Raw genomic sequence first — 26,902 nt, 5'->3', positions numbered from 1 at the left:
CAAAGAAGGGACACTATATATTAATAAAAGTGTCAATTCATCAAGAAAACATAAAAATTATATATATTTATGCACCAAGACAGAATACCCCAAAATTCATGAGGCAAACACTGAGAAAACTGAAAGGAGAAGTAGATACCTCTACAATAATAGTTGGAGAATTCAATACACCACTCTCATCAATGGATAGAACATCTAGACAGAAGATCAATAAGGAAATGGAGATGTTGAATTTTACAATAAATGAACTAGACTTGACAGATATTTATAGAACATTACACCTACAACAGCAGGATACACATTTTTCTCAAGTGTTCATGGAACATTGTCTAGGATAGACCACATGTTGGGTAACAAAGCAAGTCTCAACAAATTTAAAAATATTGATATCATAAAAAACACTTTCTCAGATTATAATGGAATGATGTAGGAAATAAATAATAGGCAGAAGGTCAGAAAATTCACAAACATATGGAAGCTAAACAACATACTCTTAGAAAACCAGTGGGTAAAAGAAGAAATTACAAAATAAATTAGTAAACACCTTGAGGCAAATGACAATGAAAACACAATATATCAAAATTTATGGGATGCAACAAAGGTGGTGCTGAGAGGGAAATGTATTGCCCTAAATGCCTATAATAGAAGAGGGGGCAAAATTGAGGAATTAACTGTTTCACCTTGAGAAACTAGAGAAAGAACAGCAAGCTAACCCCAAAGCAAACAGAAGGAAAGAAATAACAAAAATAAAAGCAGAAATAAATGAAATTGAGAACAGGAAAACAACAGAGAGAATCAACAAAACCAGAAGTTGGTTCTTTGAGAAAATGAACAAAATTGATGGAACCCAAGCTAGGCTAACAACAACAACAACAAAAAAAAAGTGGATGCAACTAAATGTAATCACAAATGGGAAAGGAGACATAACTACTGACCCTGCAGAAATAAAAGAGACAATGAGAAGACACTATAAGCAACTATATGCTAATATAAACTATAGACAACTTAGACAAAATGGACAACTTCCTAGAAAAGCACAAACAACCAACATTGACTTCAGAAGAAATAGATGACCTCAAGAAACCAATCATAAGTAAAGAAATTGAGTCAGTCATCAAAAAACTCCCCAAAAAGAAAAATCCAGGACCAGATGGCTTCACATGTGAATTCCATCAAGTATTCAAGAAAGAATTAGTACCAATCCTGTTCAAACTCTTCAAAAAAACTGAAGATGAGGGAAAGCTACCTAATCCATTCTATGAAGCCAACATCACCCTAATACCAAAGTCAGACAAAGATACTACAAAAAAAGAAAATTATAGACCAATCTCTTTAATGAATATAGATGCAAAAATCCTCAAAATACTCACCAGTCAAATCAGCAGCACATTAAAAGAACTCTTTTTTATTTTTACTTTTTATTCTTATTTTTATTCTTTCTGGTGTAAGGAAAATGTTCAAAAATTGGGGAAAAAATAGATTGGGGTAATGAATGCACAACTATATGATGATACTGTGAACAGCTGATTGTATACCATGGATGACTGTATGGTATGTGACTATATTTCAATAAATCTGAATTAAAAAAAAAAATCATGGCTCTTCTGGGGTCCATAACAGTTTCAAACCACACATTCCACCCCCTGGACTGCTGAAAGACATGTTCTTTCCAAATCAAAAAATACATTCATAACATTACAATATAGATAAGTACAAAAATCTTAACATTCTCCTCTGGCTGTGGACCTGTGAAACTCAGAACAAGTTATCTGCTGCCAACATACAAAGGAAGGACAGTTATAGGATAAACATTCCCATTGCCATAGGGAGAAACTGAAAGGAAAACAGGGTTCACAGGACCAAAAAATTTCCTAAAACCCACAGGGCAAACTTCATTAGATTTCAAAGTTTGAGAGTCATTTAGAGAATGACATTTTACCCTCAGAGTTTGAGAGAATGTTAGTCCCATCCTTTCCAAAAGCTTATGCAGCAGCCTTGCTTTTTCCAAATGCTGAGGTGATTGTTCCAACATATCCAAGTATCCAGGAGACCACCTTCTTCTCAGCCCCACCCTCCTCAAGCATCAGGACACCACCCAGACTGCATCTCTGGGGCAAAGGCTCTTCTTTCTCTGAACAGTGGGGTGGTGGTCAGGCTCTCCCCAATTTCTGGGGAATGTGCCTCACCTTCTCTGAGGCCTGGGATGGCAGCACTCTTCTTGAGCATCGAGGCAGAAGGCCCACTTTCTGCCTCCAGGGCAAACATGATCACCCTTTTCAATTGCATGGGTAGGTCCACTCTTCTGGACTGACATTTCTTGGCTCCCAACCTTAGCTTCCATGGTTTTGCCTTTGAAATCATCCTTTCAGTTTGTCCCTTCTCCATCCCCTCCAGTTCATACTGGCAGTGGTTCCATTTATACAGATCTCACAAAAAATTTTTTGGCTTGGCATGCAGGATACAAACCAACAGACAATAGGACTTTCCACAAATCCTTTCTGGATAACTCCATCTCCAATCCTGGCTTGTACTGAAATGGCTGACTGGTTCCAGGTTTTGTTAAATCCTCACATGGCACACTATTCTCTGGGGTCTTACTTTCTGGAAGCCCAGTATTTTCCAGACCATCAATTTCTGGTTTCTTTGTACTCAAGAGTTCAGTTCTCAGCTTATCTTTTTCCTCTCACATTTTATTATAAGCTGCAGGGAGAAGCCAGGTTGCATTTTCAATATTTAGTTTGGAGACCTCTTCAGCTAAGTATCCCAGTTCATCGCTTTCAAATTCTGCCTTCCCTCCAACACCGGGACTCAATTTTGCCAAAGTCTCTGCCACTTTAAAACAAGGATCACCTTTCTTCCAGTTTGCAATGACTCTTTCATCACTGCTGTTTAAGGCCTCATCAGAAGTATCTTTAGAGTCCATATTTCTATAAACAGTCTCTTCAAAGCAATCTAGGCCTTTTCTATCAAGCTCCTTACAATTCTTCCAGAATCTTCCCCTTATGTATTTAAACAGTCCTTCAAACATGTTTGGTATTTGCAAACTTGGCAGCACCCCACTTCTCTGGTACCAAAATCTGTTCTGGTTTCTAAGGCTGCCATTATGCAAAATACCAGAAACGGATTAGCTTTTATAAAGGATATTTATTAGGTTACAAATAAAAAAGTTATAAGACCATAAAAATGTCCAAACTAAGGTATCAGTTAGAGGATACCTTCACTGAAGAAAGGCCAATGGCATCCTGAACACCTCTGTCAGCTGGGAAGGCATGTGGCCAGCATCTGCTGGTCCTTTGCCCCTGGTTGTGTTTCAAAGTGGCTCTCTTCAAAAGTCTCTGGGCTTCCATCTTCGCTCCTCTCTCTCAGCTCCAGTGTGTTCTTGTTTCTTTCTCCTAGGGCATTCCTCTCTAAGCACCTGGGGGTTCTCTCTTAGCTTCTCTGGGGGCAAACTCTGGGCTTCATTTCTTAGCTTAACATCTCCAAATGTCCTTCTGCCTGCATCTCCAAGCATCTCCAAGTGTCAGCATCAGTGCCTGTGTTGGATCCCGAGTTCTCTTAAGTATTCCAGTGAACCAATCAAGACCCACCCTGAATGGGCAGGGTCCACACCTCCATGGAAATAACCCAATGTTTCTACCCTAGTCAACAGACTAATAAGTCTGTCCCCACAAGGTTGCATTAAAGAACATGGCTTTTGTGGGGGACTTAATAGATTCAAACCTGACACCCTCCATTTGAATATAAGCCTTCTTAGGTTTGTGAACAGTACCTGACGCATAGTACGTGCTTTTAAAAATGTGCTGGATACATAGACGAATATTTCCAGAGCTCTAATAATTCTAATTCCCTTCTCTGGATATCCACTCTTTGCCACTATCTGCCTTAAAATGTGTCAATCATTGTCTTAGTCAATGCAGAGTACAATAGACCTACCATCTCTGAATGTAGGCATTCTGCTTATGTTAACAGAGCCCATAATGTCACTAACTTTTTTTTTTTTCACAGTTAGGAATTATGTTAGTGTACAACTCTTTTGGGAAGAATCCAGGTGTCCACTGCAAAGAAGCTTAAAAAACAAAAACAAAAACAAAAACACCTGTAAGAAACAGGTTTGAGGTAGGATTTGGACATACTGGTGTTCTAGATTCTAGGCTGGAATTGAACTCACAACTCCAGAATTCCTGAAGAAAAACTAGCAATCGAATTATTCTAGTCAGTTATCCAAATATTTTTCCTAACTTCCCCATTCATGGATGCACTCAAGGAATAAGTTTCTTGAGCACCTACTGTCCAATGCACAAAATGCACTATGTGCTAAAAATAAAGTATTAAGTGGAACTTGTCCTAAAAGTTCTCCCTATCAAGATGATCCACTGAAGTAATTACAGTGCATGCTAGAAATGGTGAGTGCCATAGGAAAGATACTGATAATGATAATTGCTGTAGTTCAGAAGAAGGAGAGATCACTCATTTGAGAGGAAAGCATTTGACCTGGACCTTGATAAAAGAATCAAACATATTGACATTGCCTTCTAGAATCTAGACAAGAAGGAAAAGCTTAAGCAAAAAAATGGATTTGGTAAGCACAAGAAACAGTGACAATTCAATTTGGCTCTGGATATATTTGTTAAGAAGAGTGAAGGGTGAAAGATCAGAAAGGTAGTTTAAAGCCAAAACATAGAGAACTTAAATGCTAAGTGACAAAACAATTGTGTAGGCAATTCAGAGTTACTGAAAGTTTCTGACCTGGAAACAGCATCATCATTTTGAGCTTTAAGATAATTAATCTAGCAGCTGTGAATAAAGGATTTGCATGAGGGAAAGCTAGAACCAGGGAAGCTGAAGAGGACAGTGCAGTAATTCAGCCAAAATAGAATAGAAGCTTGAAACAAGGGAAGTAGCAATAGGAATAGAAAGGAGGGGAAACAAAAGATAATAAGAAGATACAAAATTTTTGGCAAATGGTTAAAAGTGTACAGGGGAAAAATGAAGCAAGAAGGAAAGAGGAGGCAGTGGTGGGTGAGGTTTTGAGCCTACGTGCCTGGTTGCAGAAAAACAGAACCTCCAGAAGTAGAAAAGCATACTTGAAAGGAATTTCAAACATACTGCATTTGAGGTGCCAAAAGGCAGTGAATGGAGATAGAACTCTGCATGTAAAATTCAGAACTAGAGTTCCATAAAGAGGGAGAATGTGGAAAGCATTCACAGAGACGGTGATGGACCAAATCATAAGTATGAGTGGGGAGGGGAGGGAGGGAGGGGGAGGGGGGGTTGTTAGGGAAGAGAAAGACAATGTATATGCGAATGTGTGAGTATGACTTAATTAGTAAAGATCCTTGAGGTCTGTGAAGGTGAAGAAGAGGAAGAGGAGCTCAAGAGGATAAAAGAAGAATTATCAGTGAGAAAAATTTAATGAGATGAGCAATACACTGTGTGAAATGCAAGGAAGTTGAGTTAAACTTGAATTTGTTTGATTTTTGTTGTTCATCCCAAATATTCAAAAGGAACTTCAGATTAAAATAGCTGAAATAAAGTAAATGAGAGACTCAATAGAAAACACTGACAGGAATGAAAAATGATTTCCAGTAAATAATGAAAAGCACACAAGTTACTGTCTCCCAAAATACTCTGTTCATTAATCACCACTCCCCTAATGCAGACCACGAAAGTTTGGCTGCTAGAGTGCTTTCTACTTCCCAACCCATTCTGAACGACTAGTGTAATCTGTTTAACCACGGATGTTTACAATCAGACTGCAGTTGGCACAAGTAAATTATATGTAATAGCCATTTAAGAAAATCTAAAAACAAAAACAGACCAGCCTTCCAAAAGACAAGATCTGTAATAATCTGAGAAAGAAAGAACCTATACTTACAATTCTTCTGTTCTTTTTCTTCTTCTTCGTTTTTTTTTTTTTTTATTTTCAACCGTACTTAAATTTGTGTTGTTCCAAAGCACACTAGGTGGTACGCACAGCATAGAAATGTGTTTCCTTATAAGTATTACCAGGAGGCTTCCATAGAACATGCATAGAATTGAGGGTTTTTAATCATCTAATCAGAACCCTTTTAAATACTGCAATAAGGGACAAAAAAAAAAAAAGCGCTTTTCACTTGAAATATCAATGATATGCGTTGAATATATTTTTTTAGGAAATATTTGATTTTAAAATCAAAGAATGAGGAATACATGGCCTCTCATCGTTTCAGTAGTCTTACTCTACCCAAATCTCCTTTGTCAAAATGTGGTTACAGTTAAAACTTTAAAAAATGAAGACTTTTCAACTTATTTTCACCTAGCCTGGCACATATTCCCGATAGTTTTAATTGAGTATAAAGCAGTCGCTCTCCAGCTTGGTATTGGAATCCATCCTCAATCTTCGCGTGCTCCTCATGATTCCTCAGCTTCATTAGGGAGGAAAGGTCCCTTTCCTTCCCCTTCCTTCTCCCTTCCCTCCTCAGCTTCCCCCAGCAGTCTTCTCCCGACCCTACGACAGAGGTCCCGGCGTCACCAGCCATCGCGTGGGAGAACCTCAGCGAAAGATGGCGGGGGCGCGCAGGGAGAGGGGTTGGGATGGGCGGCCCTTAAGGTAAGGGAGAGAGACTGCGCGAAGCCCACCGCGAGCGCAGTAACAACTGGAGAGAAGAGGCTCCGGAGTGAGCGCCAAGTGCTCCGAAAGCCCAGGTTATGTGCGCGGAGTTTTCCCGCACGTTTTTCCCCAGCCTCCTCCACCTTTCTCTGGTTGCTCCCGCCTCTCTCCAACCCGCCGCCCCCCATCCCCGGGCCGTTGGTACATTCCCGCTGATTCCGAGAACTTAAAAACGCTCGGGAGGCTGAACCCTGCAGATTTGGTCCTCATTTGTGTGTCGCGCGTCGCCGCTAAGCCCTGATCGGTCACGCTGACGGGGGTTTCTTGACATCTCCGCAAGGGTTTCTTTGCATTTTGGCGCTCGAGCGTTTGGCGATTGTGCGCGTGTGTGCCTCTAGCTGTCTAACGCGGCGCAACTGTCCCTCGCCCCCGGCTCCGCTGCTGATTAAATTGCTCCACCGCAGCCCAGCAGTGAGACTCGCGCGCCGCCAGCTCCGCGCGGGATGGAGCAGACAGAAGTGCTAAAGCCACGGACCCTGGCCGACCTGATCCGCATCCTGCACCAGCTCTTCGCGGGCGAAGAGGTCAATGTGGAGGAGGTGCAGGCCGTCATGGAAGACTACGAGAGCGACCCCGCCGAGTGGGCTGTGTACGCCAAGTTCGACCAATACAGGTGAGCGCGCCCTGGCCCTGGCTTCCAACCCAGGCAGTGCCCTCTCCGAGTCGGAGAACGAGAGGGAAGGAGAGGACGTGAGGGGCACAGACGTGGGGGTCTAGCGCCGTGCAGACTGCACTGCGCTCGCCGCGCCGCGGAGCCCTCCCCCCATCGCTCCGGAGGCATTTGAGCACCTCAGCGCCGGGCGGAAAGTGGATCCTACCGGCCTTGCCGGCCAGAGGCTCCTGGCTGGCGCCGTGAGGGGGAAGCCACCGCGTCGCTGTGAGGTTATCTGTTCTCTCCTCGCTCGCCAACCCTTGCGCTTCCAAGCCCCATTTCTCTTCCTGCTCCCGGCTTCGGGGACAATGCCAGCGCCTCCCTTCCGCGCGCCTCTCGGGCTCAGATGGCTGCTTTGGGCCACGCGCGGATCACCGACCACAGGCGCGGAGGTGCAGGGAGGCCCCAGCGGCTGGCTGCCCTAAAGACCGACTGTTTAAGGGAGGGTGTTCCCGGGAGAACTACATTACCTATCAGCAGAAAGGGGTGTCAGTGGAAGACAGTTACCGGACTCCAGTTCTCCACTTCGCCTTCGGTCGCCCGCAACCAGGCACCTGCCAACAGGCATTTTCACTAATGTTAAATAGCGTCTTGGGGTTATCACCTGCAACTTGTCAATTTCTGCTGCTCCTTCTCCCAAACTAATTTGACTGACCTCCCCTACTGGGATTTATTTAAACCCACTGTCAGGTTTCACCAAGTATACAGACCCCAAACAATCGGCTTTCTCTTAGCCTTTGTTCTGAGGATCTGGAATTTAAGTCCAAGACCTCTGTTTCCAAGATGTGCTCCCGTGAGGTGTCCTTTTAGGCTGGGTCCCTTCCGCGCTGGAATAACGATGAAGTACAAACGAATTTCTCCAACAAGCCAGAAGTAAAAGTTAATCACCCTCGAGGTTGAGAGATTCTGCTAATCCAAAGGTCAGTTGGCGCTTCAGGCATTTTGGTTGGGTGGGTTGAGTGTAGGGAGAAGAAAGGTGGGTAAAGAGATTAAGGAAAGAGTTGTTTGTTTTCCTTGGGAACAATTAGTCGCCACACCTCCACACACAGTGAGTTTGGTAAAGTTTTGTCTGCAAGAACTGTTTCAAATCGGATTTGAAATAGAAAAAGTGAAGCCCACCTGGGATCCCATTTTCCATTTGCAAGTGGCTTTAGGAAATTACTTTGGTTCCTGTCAACTCAGTTCGTGGTAGGCTTATTCTGTTGCTATCAAAACAGCGACTTGAGAGTCTAGTTTTTATTTAATTTTGCCTGCATTGGCTTGCTATGGGTCAGGTATTCTTTTAAGAACTTTATACATATTAACTCCTTATCTCAGACCACCTTATGAGATAGGTACCATTCTTATCCCCATCTTACAGTTGAAAAATGGTAGGCAATGAAGAGGTTGGTTACAGTGTCTGAGGTCATATTTCTACCAAGAAGAGGCTCCAGGAATCAAACCCTGCAGTATAATTCCAGAGTCCACACTCTAAACACTACTAAACTTCCTCCAGATATATGTTAAGATAATAATGTCTGTCTGACTAGATATATTATTGGCCAAGTGAAATTAACTAGGGTAGGCTGTAACAGCTCTTCATGTTTGCAACAAGAGCATCTCAAAAGACCTTGAATTGGTCTTGACTGGCAGAATCTCTCAAACTTTAGGGTGATTAACTTTTACTTCTGGCTTGGTGGAGAACTTCATTTTTACTTTATCATCAAAACTTCTGAAATACAAACAGTTGTATTGCTTGGTCTATTCTGCAGGTATCTGATGCGCAACAATGCAGCTCATTGGAGAAAGGCTGCAGTCAAGGCTAGGCTGTTGGGGAAGGAGGGGGGGAGAAGAGAGAACAGCATTCAATTCCAAAGTATTTGTTGCATAAAGTAGGAGTCCTAGTACTGCGAAGGATTCAGCTCTCTGAACTTGGGAGGAGCAATACAGAAGACTTAAGACAGAATATGTTGTGGGGTGGGGCCAGACAGTAAGTTCTCAGAAAGAAGACCTAGAGAACAAAGAGGGGTGACACTAAGACAGAGGGAGAAGTAGGATCCTGATATAAAAGTGAGTTCACTGCATTAAACATTATGTACAGAGCCCTTTGCTAGGTCATAAAGGGATACAAAGTAAGGAAGACTGACAACTAAAAAGCACTTACTAAGCAATTCCCTTAGGGATTATGCTGTGCAAGCAAATAGCCCAGAGCCTGGGAGAGAAAGGAAGGGGTTGAAGGGACACACAAGGCATAAGTAAACAGATGAGCATGTGAACAGACACTCCAAAAAATGCGATAAAAGATCAAGATGGCTGAGTGAGACTCTTCAGGACTCTTCCCCCACTGCCACAGAAGCTCTGAACAACCAGCAAGACCTGGCAGAAATATCTTTCTCAAAGCTCCAGAAAACAGTTAAAGGAATGGATGTAACAGGGCAATAGCTGAATTTTAAAAAAGGCTTCTTAAAAGAGGTAGGATCTCCTGGTGCCCTGACTGGCCCCTCCCCCACCCCTCACCAGCTGGTGCAGAGCTGGCTAGTCTCCCAGGATGATCTGTTCTAGAGGAAGCAGAGTAACTCGTGTGCATATTTAGGAGCATGTATGTCTGGCCCAATCTTTCTGGTGATGGCCTAAGGGACTCACTGTTCCAGAACTTGCCCTGTGTGTAGGAGACAGTTCACAGAGCTCTCCTAGAATGCTGTGGGAGAGCAGTCAAATGGCAGCCTGGGGCAAGGGATTGCTGACTGGGACGTACAGTGCAGTGCCAGGAACCATGAGGAAACTGTTTCCCTGGAAAGAAGGGCCATTGGTATCATATCTGTGTTAACGGGTAATTGCTAGGAACACATGCACATGCCCAAGACAAGACAGACAGCATAAGTAGAAAGGATCAGGTCAGACCCCTACACTTTGCTTCAGGCTATTTTCTAAACTCATCCATATGTGGTATGTTCTGAAGAACACCAGCACAGTTCAATCTGCAAAGACTGGGAAAGGTGCTTTCTTTTTATCCTTCTTCATGTTTTCTGTTACCTTCTAGCATTCAAGGAAAGCTCTGCCATTACACCAGTTGAGTACAAGCTTAAGGAACAGAGGCCTCAGAGTCTAAATTCCATTTAATTTGTTTGATTAATATATCAAAATGTCCAAGTTTCCAAAAAGATTACAAAACATAGAAAGAAACAGGAAGAGATGGCCCATGCAAACAATAATATTAAGGTGTCAATGAGGAGGCCCAGACCTGGTACATACCAAGGACTGTTAAAAAAATGGTCTGAAATGAACTAAGGAAAACAGGGAAAAAGAACTAAAGGAAAGCAGGAAAAGTGAACAATAGGTGAACACAAAGAGAATTCAACAGAGAGATGCAAATGATGAAAAAGAGCCAAACAGAGCTGAAGACCACAGGAGCAGAAATTCTCTAGAGGGATTCAACAACATGTTGGAGCTAGCAGAAGAAAGAATCAGAGGACTTGAGCCTTAGATAATTGAAATCATTCAGTCCAAGGAGCAGAGAAAAGAAGCAATGAAAAGTCAAAAGAGTCTGAGGAACCTGTGGGACACTATCAAGAATACCAATGTGCACAATATAGGAATACCAGAAGAAGAAAGAAAGCGGAGAGAATATTCCAAGAAATAATACCTGAAAACTTACTGCGGTCGCAGTTGACTCGTCTGGGGGGGGGAGGTGGCGGCCGGTTACCAAATCCTAGGCTCTCAGGATTGCTTGGAGGGTACCGGCGGCGGGGGCTCTTTCCCGGAGGCGAGGGCGAGGCGGGGGACTGGGCCCGGTCCCCGGCGTAGGCGTGCAAAGTATGGAGGGCAGCGAGAAAGGAACAAGCGGGACACGGTTCTTTTAGGGTGAAGAAGCCAAGAGAGTTTATTAGGGGAGAGTACAAGCTTATATCGGGCGTTTAGAGGGCGGGGTAGCTGTAGAGGTTAAAGGCTTGGATTGGTTCTGAGAGGGCGCGGAGGTTGATTGAAAAGGGGCGAGAGTTGCTCCGGTAACGGTGTCTGACAACAATGTATGCGCACTGGTGGTAATGGGAGTTGCACTGGCAATGGGGAGTGTCCGGGCAAGATAAGGGGGTGGGGAAAAGGCGGTTCCCTCCGGCAAGCCTCCCCTAACAGTGTTATTTTGGGTGAGGAAATGGGGCCTGCCTCCGGCCTCACTTTCCCAGGCCCGGGGGGCTGCGGAGGGCGCTGTCGCCCGTGCCCACCACCCTCCCCAGGGGCTGATCAGGTCCCCCAGCCCAGGCCCGCCAAGTTGAAGCACGTAATCAGTGTCCCGCATTTTCCCCTTCTTTTCTAATTAAAGGAAGAAGCTTACCAGAGAGGCCCGCTAAGGGATGAGGGAAGGGGGAGGCCGGGGAGGGGAAAAAGGGGTTGACGGTGGCTCGGCGAGGCTGGAGCTCGGCGTTGGTGTGGCGCCCGGGCGCTCGACAGGGGCCTTGCTGCTTGCGGGATGGACGAGGGTGGGGGGTTTAAAGTTGGAGGTTCAGAGAAGCTGGAGCTCGAGGTTGGTGCGATGTTCAGGCGATCGAGAAGGGCCTCGCGGTCGGCGGGTTGACCGGTGGCGGTGAGGTCGCGGAGGGTTGGTTGTCATCTCGGAGTAGGGAGCGTCAGAGGTGGCGAGTCGCTGGTACTGGACTTGCACGAACGAGGAGAAAATAGCATCCGTTTGTTTTCTTACAAGCTGGACAATTCTTTCGAGCGCAGGTTTCTTCGACTCTGGAGACAAAGGTGGCGAAAGGCTCGCTCGGCTCCTGGAAGAGCTTGGTGAATTTATTAGGCCGATAGGCGGAGCAGTTGGCAAAAGCTTGCAAGGCGATTCCCCGAAGGATAGGCCAAAAGGTGGCAGGTACATTAATATAAGCAGATGCATTTATAAACGCTCCCGTGCCTAAATAGGCTTCGGGGTGATGATAGACTCCAGTGGCTGCGTCTTGCTCACTTTGCTTAGCTGCTTCCACCTGGAAGTGAGCACGCCAATCAACAAACTGGCCGGGGTTAAGAATGGAACGGGCAAGCGAGGCCCAGTCTTGGGGGAGGCAAAAGTCCATGCCGAGATCCTGCAGTATTTGGGAAGCGTATGGGCTACCTAACCCGTCCTCCTTGACGGCCCTGCGAAGCTGCTTGATAGTATCAGAGTCAATGGGATACCAGTCATACGGTTTCTGTGGTGTGGGGGTAAGGTTAAGAGGAAAGCAGGGAAAAGCACGAGAGAAAGGAGGACGCGCTTGCAGAGGGCTTGGCGCGGGAGTGGGGGTAGGGGGAGCGTTGCCCCAAGGGTTGCCTTGAGGTGTAGAAGGCAGCCAGGGGTTGTTAGTCGGCAGGGTGGGAGGAGCGGCGGCAGCTGCCGGTAGCGGCTCCGAGGGGGAGCTCGCCGGAGGGGGAGGCGGAAGTGGGAGGCCCCAAGCGTCGCAAGACGGCGGCGCGGTGGGAGTGGCTAAGGCATAAGATGGTGGACTAGCTCCGCCCTGTGAAAGGGTGGGGTAAAGCGCTTGCGGTTTCCGGCCCAGCTTAGGGCTGACGTCATCGCCGGAGCACTTCCTCCCCTCGATGGAAGAAGAAGGAGGAGGAGGAAGTTTGCCATCTTGGCGAGGCTCAGTGTTATTTTGTTTTTTGGGAGTCACTTCGAGCGCGTTGTTAATCTGCTCGACTAAGGACTCTGTGTCCGAATCGTGGTTTACATTAGCATCTCTGTCTGAATCTGTTGACTGGGTTGATAGGGCCTCCTTGGATTTAATGGGGCCTCGATCAGGGGGGGAGGGAGCCTTGAAGGCAGGAGCGGACGGTTATTAAGGTGGGGAGCAAGCCGGGAGGGAAGCGCTTGCTCTCATGTTCCATGGCGTTGGTGACCCGATCAATAAGGCGATCATAAGTAACAGGGTCCCAAAGATGGCAAGTGGTGAGCCATGGGTTAAAGGGCAGCAGGAGGTCCCAGTATACTTGCAGCTGCCGGACAGACACCTTACAGCGATGTGTGTCTAGGAGACCAGCCAGAGCACGAACTTGGGGTGCTTGGCGTGCAGATAGACGATTACCCATAGCGGAGTGAGAAAAGAAAAAAAAGAGGGGGGTTGATTATTGAGTAAGGAAAATGAGGTAAACCGTGGTCGCGAGGCCGAAGGAGACGGCGAGAATAGAAGGCAGGAGCCTCTAGTAGCGAGAGCAGTTTGGGGGGGGGCGGTCGCAAAGAGGCACACCGCGCGAAACAAAGAAACAAAGACACAAAGGACCACAGCAAAGTAATGGAGGGGAAGAGGGAAAGCTACTGGAGGAAGAGTGTTAGGAGGAATGGGGGGACATAGGAAGAGAAGATGAAAGGTAGTCGGGGGTAAGAGTTAGGTTAACGCGGGAAAGGAAGAGCGGCCCGGGCGCGGAGCGGCGTGGGAGAGGCGGCTCCGGACGTGGAGCGGCGAGGGAGAGGCGGCTCCGCGGGGCGGCGAGGGAGAGGCGGCCCTTACTTTGCAGGCGAGGAGAAGGGGAGCTGGAGAGGCGTCCGGGCGAGCGGGTGGTTTTACTGGACCGCTGCGTGGAGAGGACTTTTAATTCCAGGGGCCCCACGTTGGGGCGCCAGTTGCGGTCGCAGTTGACTCGTCTGGGGGGGGGGAGGTGGGCGGGCCGGTTACCAAATCCTAGGCTCTCAGGATTGCTTGGAGGGTACCGGCGGCGGGGGCTCTTTCCCGGAGGCGAGGGCGAGGCGGGGGACTGGGCCCGGTCCCCGGCGTAGGCGTGCAAAGTATGGAGGGCGGCGAGAAAGGAACAAGCGGGACACGGTTCTTTTAGGGTGAAGAAGCCAAGAGAGTTTATTAGGGGAGAGTACAAGCTTATATCGGGCGTTTAGAGGGCGGGGTAGCTGTAGAGGTTAAAGGCTTGGATTGGTTCTGAGAGGGCGCGGAGGTTGATTGAAAAGGGGCGAGAGTTGCTCCGGTAACGGTGTCTGACAACAATGTATGCGCACTGGTGGTAATGGGAGTTGCACTGGCAACGGGGAGTGTCCGGGCAAGATAAGGGGGTGGGGAAAAGGCGGTTCCCTCCGGCAAGCCTCCCCTAACAGTGTTATTTTGGGTGAGGAAATGGGGCCTGCCTCCGGCCTCACTTTCCCAGGCCCGGGGGGCTGCGGAGGGCGCTGTCGCCCGTGCCCACCACCCTCCCCAGGGGCTTATCAGGTCCCCCAGCCCAGGCCCGCCAAGTTGAAGCACGTAATCAGTGTCCCGCACTTACCAAATTTAACAAAAGACATGCATACATATATCCAAGATGCTCAACCCCCAAGCAGGATAAACCCAAATAGACCCACACTGCTCCATGTTATACTCAAACTGTTGAATGTGAAAGATAAGGAGAGAATTTCTGAGTTGTAAGAGAAAAGTGCAAATGTCACATTCAAGATAGCCTAAATAAAATTAAGTGCCTATTTCTCATCAGAAGCCATGGAGACAAGAAGGCAGTGGAATGACATATTTATTGTGCTGAAAGCAAAAAATTGCCAACCAAGAATTCTGTATCTGGCAAAACTGTCTTCCAAAAATGAGGGAGAGATTGAGACATTCCCAGGTAAATAAATTCTGAGGGAGTTCATCCCCACTAGATTGGCCCTACAAGAGAGTTCTGCAGGTTGAAAGGAAAGGACACAAAACAATAGATTAAAGCCACATGAAAAACAAAGATCTCTAGTGAAGGTAACAATATGGATAAATATAAATGCCAGTGGTTTGTAACTCCACTTTTATTTCCTATAAGATCTAAAAGGCAGGTGCATAAAATGTAATGATAAACCAATTGTTTTTGACTCATAATGCATAAACATGTAATTTGTTGACAAGAACTTCATAAAGGTGGGGAGACAGAGGGGCAAAGGAACATAGTTGGTATACAATTGCAGTTAAGTTGGTGTGAAAGCAAACAATATTTAGAATGTTAAATTTAAGCCCCATGGTTGCTACAGAGAAAATATTGGAGAATATGCAAGCTCATAGAGGCAAAATATTAAGAGTACAGGTTGATAGTGGTCGGATGTAATGGTTATATATATATTTTTTTGGTAACTGCTCTGCAGGGGAAATGGGAGTTAATGCATAATGGATATAGGGTTTCTGTTTGGGGAGATGGGGAAGTTTTAGTAATAGAAGGTGGTAAGGGTACTGCAACAGTGTAAATATGAGTAATTCCACTGACTAGAATGCCTGGGCATGGTTGAAATGGTAAAGTTTATGTTGTAGATATCTGCCCATAATTTAAAAAAGAAGAAGAAGAAGAATGAGCAACTAAAGAGATAGTGATAATTAAATGCAATATGTTATCCTGGACAGGACCTAATTGAGGGAAAAAGGCCCAAAAGGACATTTCTGGGACATATGATTATATAATTATATAAACATTAAATTTCTTGAGCTTGATAACTGCACTTACGGTGGCTACATAAGTGAATATTCTTGTTTTCAGGAAATGTACATGGCAGTATTAAATGTTCAAGGAGCATAATATATGTAACCTACACTCAAGTGTTCAGAAAATGGATTGGTAAATAGCTAGTCAGACAGATAGATAGATGGATTGATTGATTGACAGGTAGAGAGAATGATATGGCAAATATGAAAAAATGTTAAAATTGGTGGATCTGGGTAACTGGGGGGACAGGGGTATGTTGGAGTTCTCTGTAAGACACACACACACATATATGTATATAATGGAATATAACATATTTACATAGAAGTGATAACTTTCCAAGTGCAATTTAACAAGTAGTTAGAGAGCAAATTTCAAAGAATATTATGGGTTACAGTTCCACAGTTTTAGTTATTTCCTTATTGTGAAATATAACGTATGCAAAAATGTGTTAACTTTCAAATTACAATTTAACAAGTAGATATATAGCAAATTTCAAAGAGTATTATGGGTTACATTTCCACCATTTCCATTCTTTCCTTCTAGCTATTCTAATACCCTTGCAACTAAGAAAAAAGAAAATTATATAGAGATTCAGGATTCATAATCCTTTGTTAAATTCTGTCTCATCTGTTGTTATCCCTTCCTCTAGTTTAATCCCTTTCCTGATCTTCAGGGATAACTAGGCAGTGACCACCCTAACTTGTTCATATTGAAACAGGGTGTTGACATTATGGGGAAAGGGGATGCATCTGGTTGATGTTCTTGAAGTATTGCATCTCAGTTTTGGGACTTGGCTGGCATAGGAGCTCTCTGAAGGATTTAAGTTTCTGAAGAATAAACTTATAAGTGAAATTTTATAGAGTCTCAGATAGAGACCCGGGTATTTTTTAGGTTTTTTGGAACTACTGTTGACTTGGGCTTATCATACTGTGGCCATTTGGCATATCTAGCTGAAGCTTGCAAAACAAGGTTTCAGTGGCTAAGAGATTTCAAATAGAGTTGAAAGGCTGTCCTGGAGGTTTATATTATTTTTGTAACCGTGCTGTAACTTGGAAAGTATTTCAAAATAAAGATGTTAAATTAAAGTACGGTAAAAAATAAAATCCCTTTCCTTAAGAATGACAATCTAAATGTTTGTCATAGTTATCAAACTTTGCTAATTAGATGGTGTGCCAGTTTGTATTATGTCCCCCAAGATGCCGTTATCTTTGATGCAATTTTGTGTGGGTAGACATATTAGTGTTGATTAGATTGTAATTCTTTGATTGTTTCCATGGAGGTGTGGCCCTGCCCATTCAGCATGGGCCTTGATTAGTTTACTGGAGCACTATATAAGCTCAGACAGAAGGAGTGAGCTTGGTACAGCCAAGAGGGATACTTTGAAGAATGCACAGAAGCTGAGAGTGGAGCTGCAGTAAGAGACAGTTTGAAGACGGCCATTGAAAGCAGACTTTTGCTCCAGAGAAGCTAAGAGAGGACAAATGCCCCAAGAGAAACTGAGAGTGATGTTTTGGAAAGAAGCTGAAGCCTAGAAAGGAATGTCCTGGGAGAAAGCCATTTTGAAACCAGAACTCCAGAGCAGATGCCAGCCACGTGCCTTCCTAGGTAACGGAGGTTTTCTGGATACCATTGGCCATCTTCCGGAGAAGGTACCTGATTATTGATGTGTTTTCTTGGACACTTTTTGGCCTTAAGACTGTAACTGTGTAACCAAATAAACCCCCTTTATAAACGTCAATCCATTTCTGGTATTTTGCATCCCGGCAGCATTAGCAAACCAGAACAGATGGTGTCTGTAGTACCTCTTGGCCCAGCAGAAACTTTTTTTGGTGGTGTAGTGGTGGTAGTTTTGGTTTGGTTTTGGTTTTTTGTTTTGTTTTATTTGCCACCTATTGGTTTCTCCTAATTGTAAAAGGTTTGGGGTGTTCTTATTACCTAATATAGTCTCCTTTGTTCTGGGTCTTCAGTCAACCCCCATCCTCTTTGTGAAGGACTTTTCATTATGAGTGTGTTTGAATGTGGTTTGGGTCTGGGCTATTGTAAAACTAAAGAGAATTGTAGAGCATCTGTTTAATGAAACCTTGTTTCTCAGTCTTGGTTTAGTTCTAGGGGGGAAAAAAATCCAAAATAATAGCAACATTCTTGCCTAGAGAGGTAATGTGCTTTGCCAATCCCTTCTGTGAGAACTTTTTATTCTCTTTGTCAGTTTGAGGCTGTCTCATGTAGAATCCTGGAATTTGTTTTGTTTGTTTGTTTATTACCTTCCCCATGCCGTTCATTAAACTGAATAGCAACCTCAGTAAATGTAATGATTCAAAATACAGAAATCTCTAAAGTGAACTGTGAAAAAAATATTTGTTTTCAGTTGTGACAGATTTCTAGTTAGAAACCCACTTTCAAAATTGCTTAGAAGTAGAAACATTAACATTTGTGAATGAATGATGCTTTGTGACAAATTCATTTTTCCCAGTGCTTGTTCCATCAACCAAATACAAACTTTCCAATACTTTCTTTTTAGATATACTCGAAATCTTGTGGATCTAGGAAATGGAAAATTTAATCTGATGATTCTGTGTTGGGGTGAAGGACATGGCAGGTAATACAACCATTCATTCACATATTTATCACAGTATCTATTATTGCATATGAGAAATACATTGCCAAGCCAGCCACAAATCTTGTGAATACTGACAAATCTCATTTTGTAATTTTTTTCACAGTATTCCCTAATCCCCCCCCAAAATTCTCATGGAAATTAGCATAGGGGGTTTAGATATACACCATTTACATAAAAACTAGTCCAAAAAAATGAGTGGTATTGTGGGATCAAAGACTAAAAGATCTAGATACTGGAACTAGAAAAGCAATTCACAAATTCCACTTCAAGTTAATTGTTTAGCTTCTTTACCTAAAGGATGAAGCAACTTTAAACAAATACTGATCCTTTGAAACTTGGTTCCTTAACTTTACTTTCGTTTTTACTTTTGCTGGTCTTATTACCAACTGCATAATATTTTTATCTCTTTAAACAGATCCTTCTCAGTCTCTTGAGAAGGGTTAAACAAACAGACAAACAAACAAAAAACCCAGACCCACGATGGAAGAAGACAAACATGATTTCACAAGGCTTTGGAAAGTTGGGTACCAGCTCCATCATCTCTGTAGAGTGTATCTGTGTACTCATTTGGAATGGAGTTGTTTTCATTGGTTCTGTCAGTATTTTTTGAAAGCCCATTAACCAGGAGTAAGACTAGACTCTGAGGATTTAGAAAACAAATTCTTTGTGTGTATGGGTTAATAGAATTCAGCATATGAAATAAATAGCAATAACATATTTAGATTCATACCTTTTCATCAGCCCTATGGCTGATAGGTAATACTTTCTTACTACTTCATATATTAAATACTATTTACTCCAAAGATTACTTGAATAAATCCTTTCTTTCTGAAAATCCAATTACTTTCTCCCACCAGTATTGGGAGGTAATCACAGGTAGGATTTGCTCTAAATCTACAAAAGAGTACTATTATATATACTTTACAGTATAATTTTAAGATGGTAACATAATACACATACTTTCTTCTCCCCAAAGGAAAGAGAAAAGGCCTGGGGGTGGGGGAGGGGCACTAAATGTTAAACAGTATGGTACAATTGTTATAGATGATTATCTTTAGACTTTCTAAAAATTCTCTTTTATAATTAATCACTATAATGTACTTTTTTTAAATGCAATTTTATTGAGATATATTCTCACAGCATAGAAACCATCCAAAGTATACAATCACTGGTTCACAGTATCATCACATAGTTGTGCATACAGCCCCATGATCAAATTTAAACATATTTATTACTCCAGAAAAGAATTAAAATAAAAAAGAAAACCCTCATCCTCCCATACTCCTTATCCCCCCATATAAGTGACCCATAGAGTAATGTACTTTTATAATCAAGTTCTAGCCCAGCTTAAGTGAATTGATCAAAGCTATCTCTTGGGGGAGATGGAAGATTGATTGTTTTGTTATTCAGTTACCAAAGTAGTGTTATAACAAGGTTTTTAAAAAAATTAACTTTGATCTTTAGTAAGGATATGCATCAAAACTGCATCCCTTATATGCATTTATGTGGATGACATATTATTTTATTACTTTGCCCTGAACAATGTTGAATTGTAAATTGATGACTTCTTTAAAACCCAGCCCAGATGGATTTTGGCCTGGGATATGTCCTATTGAAAGTGTGCAGCTGTAAGATCTGTACAGACTGTTTTTGCAGGTCTGGATACTGGACCATTTATTGAGTTCAGTTGTCACTTTGTGTATATATAGCAGTATCCATGATCACACCGACTCCCACTGCTTTCTGAAGATGCTGCAGGGAAGTCTAAAGGAGACACTATTTGCTTGGCCTGATAAAAAGTCCAATGAGATGATCAAGAAGTCTGAAAGAATCTTGAGGGAAAACCAGTGTGCCTACATAAATGGTAACATCCTTTATCTTTTTCTAAGGGCAGGTGGGAATAACCTTGGGCTCCTATCTGAAATACTGGTTACTTAGACATGTGCAGTGGAAACTGGATCATGAAGTCATGACTTTGTATACTTGGGAAATAACTTAAAAGTAATGGGTTTTGTTTTTAAGCCTTTGCATCTGAATTGGAATCACTTAGAAAAACGCTTATGCATGCAGATCAGCATCCAGTGAAAAGTCATTTACCTGCCAAGATTTAGGATAGTTAAGAAACAATTAATTATAAAAGAGTCTTTCAACAAAAAAGTTAGGACAAATTGGGAATATTATTCTTTGTGTCATAAAGTGTAAAGAAATGTTCTAGAAGTGATTAAGAATGCTAGCTAGTCCCTATTTTTCTAAAATGTATACAGCACATACAGCATGCTTAAAAGCATATCCTCAAGGAAAACTTTACAAAGCACAGTATTTATCAGTGATTTCTAGATGTCTTACCCCATGAATTTAGTCTTTTCCCTAAATGTGTTATGGGACAGCCAATTGCTTTTCAGGAGAGGCTTTTTTATATTCCTAAAGGGGATAGTGACTTTCCAAGAATCTCATTAAAGCTTGTATGAGGGAGATATTTTTTATTCCCACTTACAGATGAAGATACCATTAGGTTAAATTATTTGTCCAAGTTTATAAAGCTCTTAACTGGCAGTCAGGATTTGAACCCGAGCAGTTTGATTCCAAATTGGGATGCTATCCTACTTATGTGAAATGAAGTATTACAGAGGTTTTTCTGGCAAAGTATTTTTTTTTTAACTTTGTGTATCTTAAAGTCCAGTATTGGCATTGCTACTTTGTCTAAATTTGTTAGATCATTAGTTTGGGAAAGTACGTCACTTCCAAAGGTTGGATTGTATAGGAAGGTCTATCAAGAGTTTCCAATGCAAAAGCCCATAGAAGCCAAGCAGGTAAGGTTAGTGAGTGATGCAGGCCAGGGATAAGGCTGTGGTGAAGACTGGGATGAACTGGAGAATGCCCCACACTAAGAGGGGCAGCAGTGGCTACTCAGCTCCAGCAAGACTGTCCTGGTGTCTTCCACTGGAGATGGAAAATCTGAATTTCATATCAAGTTTTGCCAATCTGTAAAATACTAGGTGGCATAAACTAAATATTTCTATTGACTAATTTACAACTCAAAGGCCAGAAATTTTCAATCTCTAATTTTTACAGATGTACGAATATGGGTGGAGACAGATAGTGATCTGGGGGAAGGATGTTTCAAATTCAGGGAATAGTGTGAGTGAAGGCAGAATAGTTGCAAAGAATGAAAGCTATTCAGGAATGGTTCTAGCTGGAGGGAAGAAAGAAGAATGCATTTGGACAGGGGAGTAGCATAAGAGTAAAATAAGATCGGGTCTTGGGCCTCTAAGACTAGCTTCAAAAGAGTTTTCTTTGGTCAGCAAAGTTTTAACTGGGAATGTTTTGAACCATTTGGTAACAGTGTGAAACCTAGCATGGAAGAGAGGGAAGAATTGAGGCAAGAAGACCAAATTACCTATTGTAATGGGCAAGAGATGGACAGGGCCTGGACCAAAGTGCTTTCCATAAGTATCAACAAATATCCAATATAAGAGGTACACCATGGGTATGAAAATAAGCAAACAAAAAAATTATAGAATAAATAACTCATGCATGAGCCTCGGAGGCTTCTCTAAAGAATGGGTGACTTGTTTTTGCAGGGTCTTTCCTTGCAGGATTTCCTAGCAAGCATTGGATGGTATATACCTTCAATTGGTGAAACAAATAATTGTTTGTATAAAGGGCAGAATGTTATAGAATCAGAGTTTGTAGATATGAGAATTAGACCTCTATTTTAAAAATAAGAACACTGAAGATCCTGGAACTTGATATTTGTTCAGTTTAACTCTCTAGTGGGAGTAGAATCCAAGTTGTCTACTTCCATTCTTTGCTCCTCCTTCATCATCAGGCAAGCTCATGCAGTTAGATTATAAGGAAAACAAAAGACCAAATTGGTGCCTACATTAATTACATTGAATTTTTCCCTTGAAATTAATTTCCAAACTTTCCCCTGGCTGTGCAAATTTCTTCTCAACATATATATATAGTTTTTTAATTGGGTATTTTGTCTTTTCTTTTTAAAGAGCTCCTTGAAGGCATCTCTCCCTGAGCCTTTTGACCTGCTTCAGTCAAATTGGGTGATATCTAAGCCAGGGCACAGCTGTCATCTTGGGACTCCCTTTACATCATCCTAGGCTTTCTCTTTGCTCCCTCTGCAGAGAGATAGATGGATCCCCTGTTTCCTGACCTTATGTCTTTTTTCTTGGTTCATGCCCTTGTTTTGGTGGAGCATATTCTCCGATGGCTCTGTGAAAAAGGGTTTATGGAAGGTAAATTTTTGAGACCTCATATATCTAAAAATCTCTTTGTTCAACCTGTGCAAATTGATTAATAATTTAACTGGATATGGAATTATGATCTGACAATCATCTTCTCTCAGAACCATGAAAGTAATTTCTATGTCTTTTAGCTTCCAGTGTTTTTATTGAAAGCCCGATGCCACTCTGATTCTTTTTTTTTAAATTTTATTGCCATAACTTACGTATAACATAAAATTTCCCATTTGAACTATTTTTGACTATACAATTCAGTGGTATTAATTACATTCAGTGTTGTGCTATCATCACCACTATCCATTACCAAGACTTTTTCATCACCACAAACAGAAATACTACCTATTAAGCAGTAACTTCCTATTCCCCTGTCCTGGTAACCTCTAATCTACCTTCTGTCTTATGAAGTTTCTTATTCATATAAGTGGACTCAAACAACATTTGTCACTTTATGTCTGGTTTCTTTTGGTATGATGTCTTCAAGTGTCATCCATGTTGTAGCATGTATTAAAACTTCATTCCTTTTTATGGCTGAACAATAGTCCATTCTATGTATATACCACATTTTGTTCATCCATTCGTCTTTTGGTGGACACTTGCATTGTTGCCACCTTTTGACTATTGTGAATAATGCTGCTATGAACATTATGTACAAGTATCTATTCAAGTCCCTGTTTTTGATTCTTTTGGTTGTATACCTAAAAGTGGGATTATTGGGTCAGACAGTAATTCTATGTTTAACATTTTGAGGAGCTGCCAGACTATTTCTTAAAGCAGCTGTACCATTTTACATACCATTCTGACTCTTGAATCTTTCTATGAAACCTAATTTTTCATTCTAGAAACTTTGGAAAACAAGACACATTACAATGAAATTTCAGAATATTAGGGGCAGAGAAAGATACCAATGTGTCTTGTTTGGTGACTCTCATTGTGCTTGGTTCTCAGTGGGTTCTTTCAACCTGGAGATTTGTGTCTTTCATTTCAAGAAAAGATTTTCAAATTATTTCTTAGGTATTTTTTTTCTTTCTGTTTCTGAAACTCCTAATGTTCAGATATTACACCTCCTGAACTATTCCTCTGATTTTTAAAAAATCTATGTGATTTTCTGTCTTTGTCCTTTTGTTCTTTGAATCTTCCACAGATTTTCCTTCCAACTCTTCTATTCAGGTTTTCATTTTTGCTGTCTTTCTTTCTAAAAGCTCTTTATTCTCTGAATCATTGTTTTTATAACATTTTCTTTTATCTCTGTGAGGATATTAATGTTAGTTTTTTGTTTTGTTTTGTTTTGTATTTTTAAGTCTTCTCCTGACAGTCTGTGTTTCAAGTTGCTTTTTTCAGGTTGTTCTGGCCACTGTCTTTCATACTAGAAGCTTTGCTCAAATATCTGGTGTCCGTGACTATGTGCTCATATTTTAAAATGGAGGATGATAAATCTCATTCGTTGCTTGGAACATGTGGTTGAGGCTTGTCAACTGGACTTCACTATAGGATAATCCGTTGGGGCCTTTTTCTTGAGGAACTCCAGATGGCAATATCTTTATGGCTTTTTTCTTGAGCTGATCAGATTCCCTGAGAAGCTGCTTTCCATCTCCTCCTGCCTGGAGAACAAAATCCTGTCTGATAGCATTCTGGCACTAGGTGGTGAAGAAAGTGAGGAAGTTGCCATTCATTGTTTAAATTTTTCCTTAATTCACCTGTTAGTACCTTCGAATGTGCCTGGTATCTACCAATCCTTAGTTCACCCATTATACTATTCTTTCCATAGAATAAAGCTATCTTCTGGGGTGGGGAAGGAGCAGAAGTTGGTGAAAGGGATTTGAGACTCTACTTCTTAAATAGGCTTTCAACAAATTTATCTTATTTTTAGCCCCACCTTCACCCCCATTTCTGGAAGTAATTGGTGCTGCTAATTCCTGAGCTATTTGGGAGTTTCAAGATGTAAATCAGGTTATTTCTTGACTTTCCCCATGGAGAGTTTAGGATTTAGTTTTCCCTCCTCTACGAAGTCATCCATCTGCTTTCACACTTTCAAATTTTCATTACTATAGTCTCTTCTCCCATTTTCTTTGTCTTTGTGTGGTTATACCCTTTTTCTTCTTTTACTGCCATTGGGGGGGGGGTGTTCAGAAAGGAGCAGAAGCTTATAAATGCATGTCATTTTCCATCTTTAACTAGAATTCCGATTCTAGCTACTTTCTATTAACTCCATATGCATCAAAATTGACTCATGATCTTAGGCAACTAAAAAGTTTTTTGCCTTTTGATATCATCTAAGCTCCTTCATCTATTCTTCCCTCTTGGATATTGTTTAGATTCCATTGGCTTGCATCGGGTGGAGAATATCAGCCATACGGAACCTGCTGTGAGCCTTCACTTGTACAGTCCACCTTTTGATACATGCCATGCCTTTGACCAAAGAACAGGACATAAAAACAAAGTCACCATGACGTTCCATAGCAAGTTTGGAATCAGGACTCCATTTGTAAGTATAACATGTCTCTCCTAGGTTTTAAATGCTTTGCTCAGTTTGGGTTGACATTACACTGTATGCATTGCTCTTTTGTTCTAAGTATTATTTAAACATCTTAAGTTTTAAGTATTCCTAAACTGACAAATGAAATTAACCTCAACTCTGGGAGAAAGGCCCATATCTTAAGTCTCTTCTTTAACTTTAGAGACTATATTTTCAATTTGTAAATAAACCTTAAATTAGATGCAAAGAATTTTCTTTTGAAAAACTTCCAAATGTATGTTCATTCCTAAACAAAATGTTTTTTCTTCATTTGTGATGGAAATAAAGTGAAAACCTATTATTGGATATGACTGTTACTGCTATGTTATAATGTTCATAGATCTAATTTGCTGGGAAAACACAAATAACTTGCATAGTTAACCTTTAAAAACTGAGAATGTGTTCTGATGATAGAACTAAAGAAATTTGCCTGTTTTGATTGGCAAATTTGCTTTTTCTTTGAGAGTTAATGCTATTTAGACCACAAATAAGTGAGAGTAAATTATAATAATATGTTCTTCCTTAAGAAACAAGAATTTCCACCTAAAAATAATAAGGCACCCAGTACTGATGTGGTATGGCCATCTTTTACTTTTGGTGAAATAAATTGCCATTTAGAGTAATGGCCTTCAAGTTATTGCCCTGCTTTGTCTTCCTCATCCCAATTCCCAAGAAATTCTTATCACAGGAACAAAATCATAGGGCTCCTATTGCCATAGGTGAGTTGTCATACACTGCTGGTAGAGCAAGACGATTTAAAACATGCTGAGATGTCTTGTGTAAAGATTCTTACATAACTTTTCTTTCTTTCTTTCTTAAAGACAAATTCAGGTTCACTGGAGAACAACTAAGGAGGACCAAGCCTCTGAAGCTTTATTTTTAGATCTGCTGAACATTCTGCTATAGAAATGAAGGCCTCCCACCATTTGCTGTCTAGTAATACACTTAAATAAGCCAATACTTAGATCTACTCTAGGGCAGATGCTAACTGTAAGGCATTAAGTGAGCAAATAGTGTCCTGAGCTGTTGCAGAAGAAAAGTCCCATTAAAGAAAAAAGTCTTTGTGATTTTAAAGGCCAAGTCAAATACTCTCCTGGTTCTGTACTCTAATGCCCTTAGAACTGTACTGGGAATGTCAATAAGGGTTTTTATAGCTTTTGGAATCTCTTTGATATCTGAACTGTAATTAGCAATAAGTAAAAACAAGAACCTACAGACATCAAATGCCTGCCTTGCTATATGGAGGACTAAATGTACATGTCTTTAATATACTTTGTATGTTCTTAATATTTGAAGGGAATTTTTTAAATCTGTGGATTTTTTTTTTCAGTCTTATTTCACAAATTTCTTTTCTATAATTTATAGATTATTGTAGATAGAGAAACTTAAGGCACTTTGCCATTAGGTAATGAAATGCAGGGCAGGAGATTTAGAAAGTACATGCACCCAAGCCTACAACGAACCAAAACATAAACTCATGTCTGATGTTCCAGTAGTCATAGTCAAAGACTTTGTACTGCTACCAAAATTGCCAAATAATTTTAATAAAACTGAATTTGAATAATTTTATGTTGTCTTTTTGATGAACATAAGAGTTTCATATAAAGCAAATTTTTGTAGACTTAGACAAACTACTTAATGCAGTGATAGGGAATGTGAGAGGGCCAAAAAAAAAAAAAAAATGCATTAAAAGACAATTTACCTTTTTGGGCTTCAGGTATGTTCACAAATTAGGCCAGAGATAATGACCCAAGGGCTTCTAGCCCAAATGTGACCCATAGACATAATAAATTTGGCCTGCAGGTTGTGTGTGTGTGTGTGTGTGCATGTTTTATAGATT

General features: G+C 41.6%; 1 protein-coding gene and 1 long non-coding RNA gene across 2 annotated transcripts in view; one reads left to right on the top strand and one right to left on the bottom strand.

Annotated features, from left to right (window-relative positions):
- LOC119507611 overlaps positions 1 to 8,122 on the bottom strand; it is a 55,921-nt gene extending 47,799 nt beyond the window's left edge. The window contains exons 1-2 of the long non-coding RNA XR_005211327.1: positions 8,012 to 8,122; positions 7,772 to 7,855 (exon numbers count right to left, since the gene is read on the bottom strand). This is a non-coding gene — a long non-coding RNA (uncharacterized LOC119507611). The remainder of the gene's footprint in view (positions 1 to 7,771; positions 7,856 to 8,011) is intronic.
- On the top strand, positions 6,836 to 26,627 carry CDO1 (cysteine dioxygenase type 1). Its single transcript, XM_037800792.1, has 5 exons — positions 6,836 to 7,262; positions 18,196 to 18,273; positions 20,004 to 20,158; positions 24,863 to 25,032; positions 25,884 to 26,627. The coding sequence occupies exons 1-5, from the start codon at positions 7,093 to 7,095 to the stop codon at positions 25,911 to 25,913; spliced, it is 603 nt and encodes a 200-aa protein (XP_037656720.1). The 5' UTR covers positions 6,836 to 7,092; the 3' UTR covers positions 25,914 to 26,627.
- Positions 26,628 to 26,902: the final 275 nt, after the last annotated feature.

The sequence above is a fragment of the Choloepus didactylus genome, chromosome 13 (assembly GCF_015220235.1).
Source record: "Choloepus didactylus isolate mChoDid1 chromosome 13, mChoDid1.pri, whole genome shotgun sequence".
In the NCBI taxonomy this organism is placed as follows: Eukaryota; Metazoa; Chordata; class Mammalia; order Pilosa; family Megalonychidae; genus Choloepus; species Choloepus didactylus.
The sequence above is the reverse complement of the archived record's forward strand: the minus strand, read 5'-3'. Positions and strand labels throughout refer to the sequence as shown.

What these genes read in the sequence shown, in the direction of transcription:
- CDO1 (XM_037800792.1), top strand. Translation starts at nt 7,093, where the DNA reads ATGGAGCAGACAGAAGTGCTAAAGCCACGGACCCTGGCCGACCTGATC. An exon ending in CCAGTGTGCCTACATAAATG is followed by an intron (nt 20,159 to 24,862) that starts GTAACATCCTTT and finishes GATATTGTTTAG; the next exon opens with ATTCCATTGGCTTGCATCGG. An exon ending in TTGGAATCAGGACTCCATTT is followed by an intron (nt 25,033 to 25,883) that starts GTAAGTATAACA and finishes TCTTTCTTAAAG; the next exon opens with ACAAATTCAGGTTCACTGGA.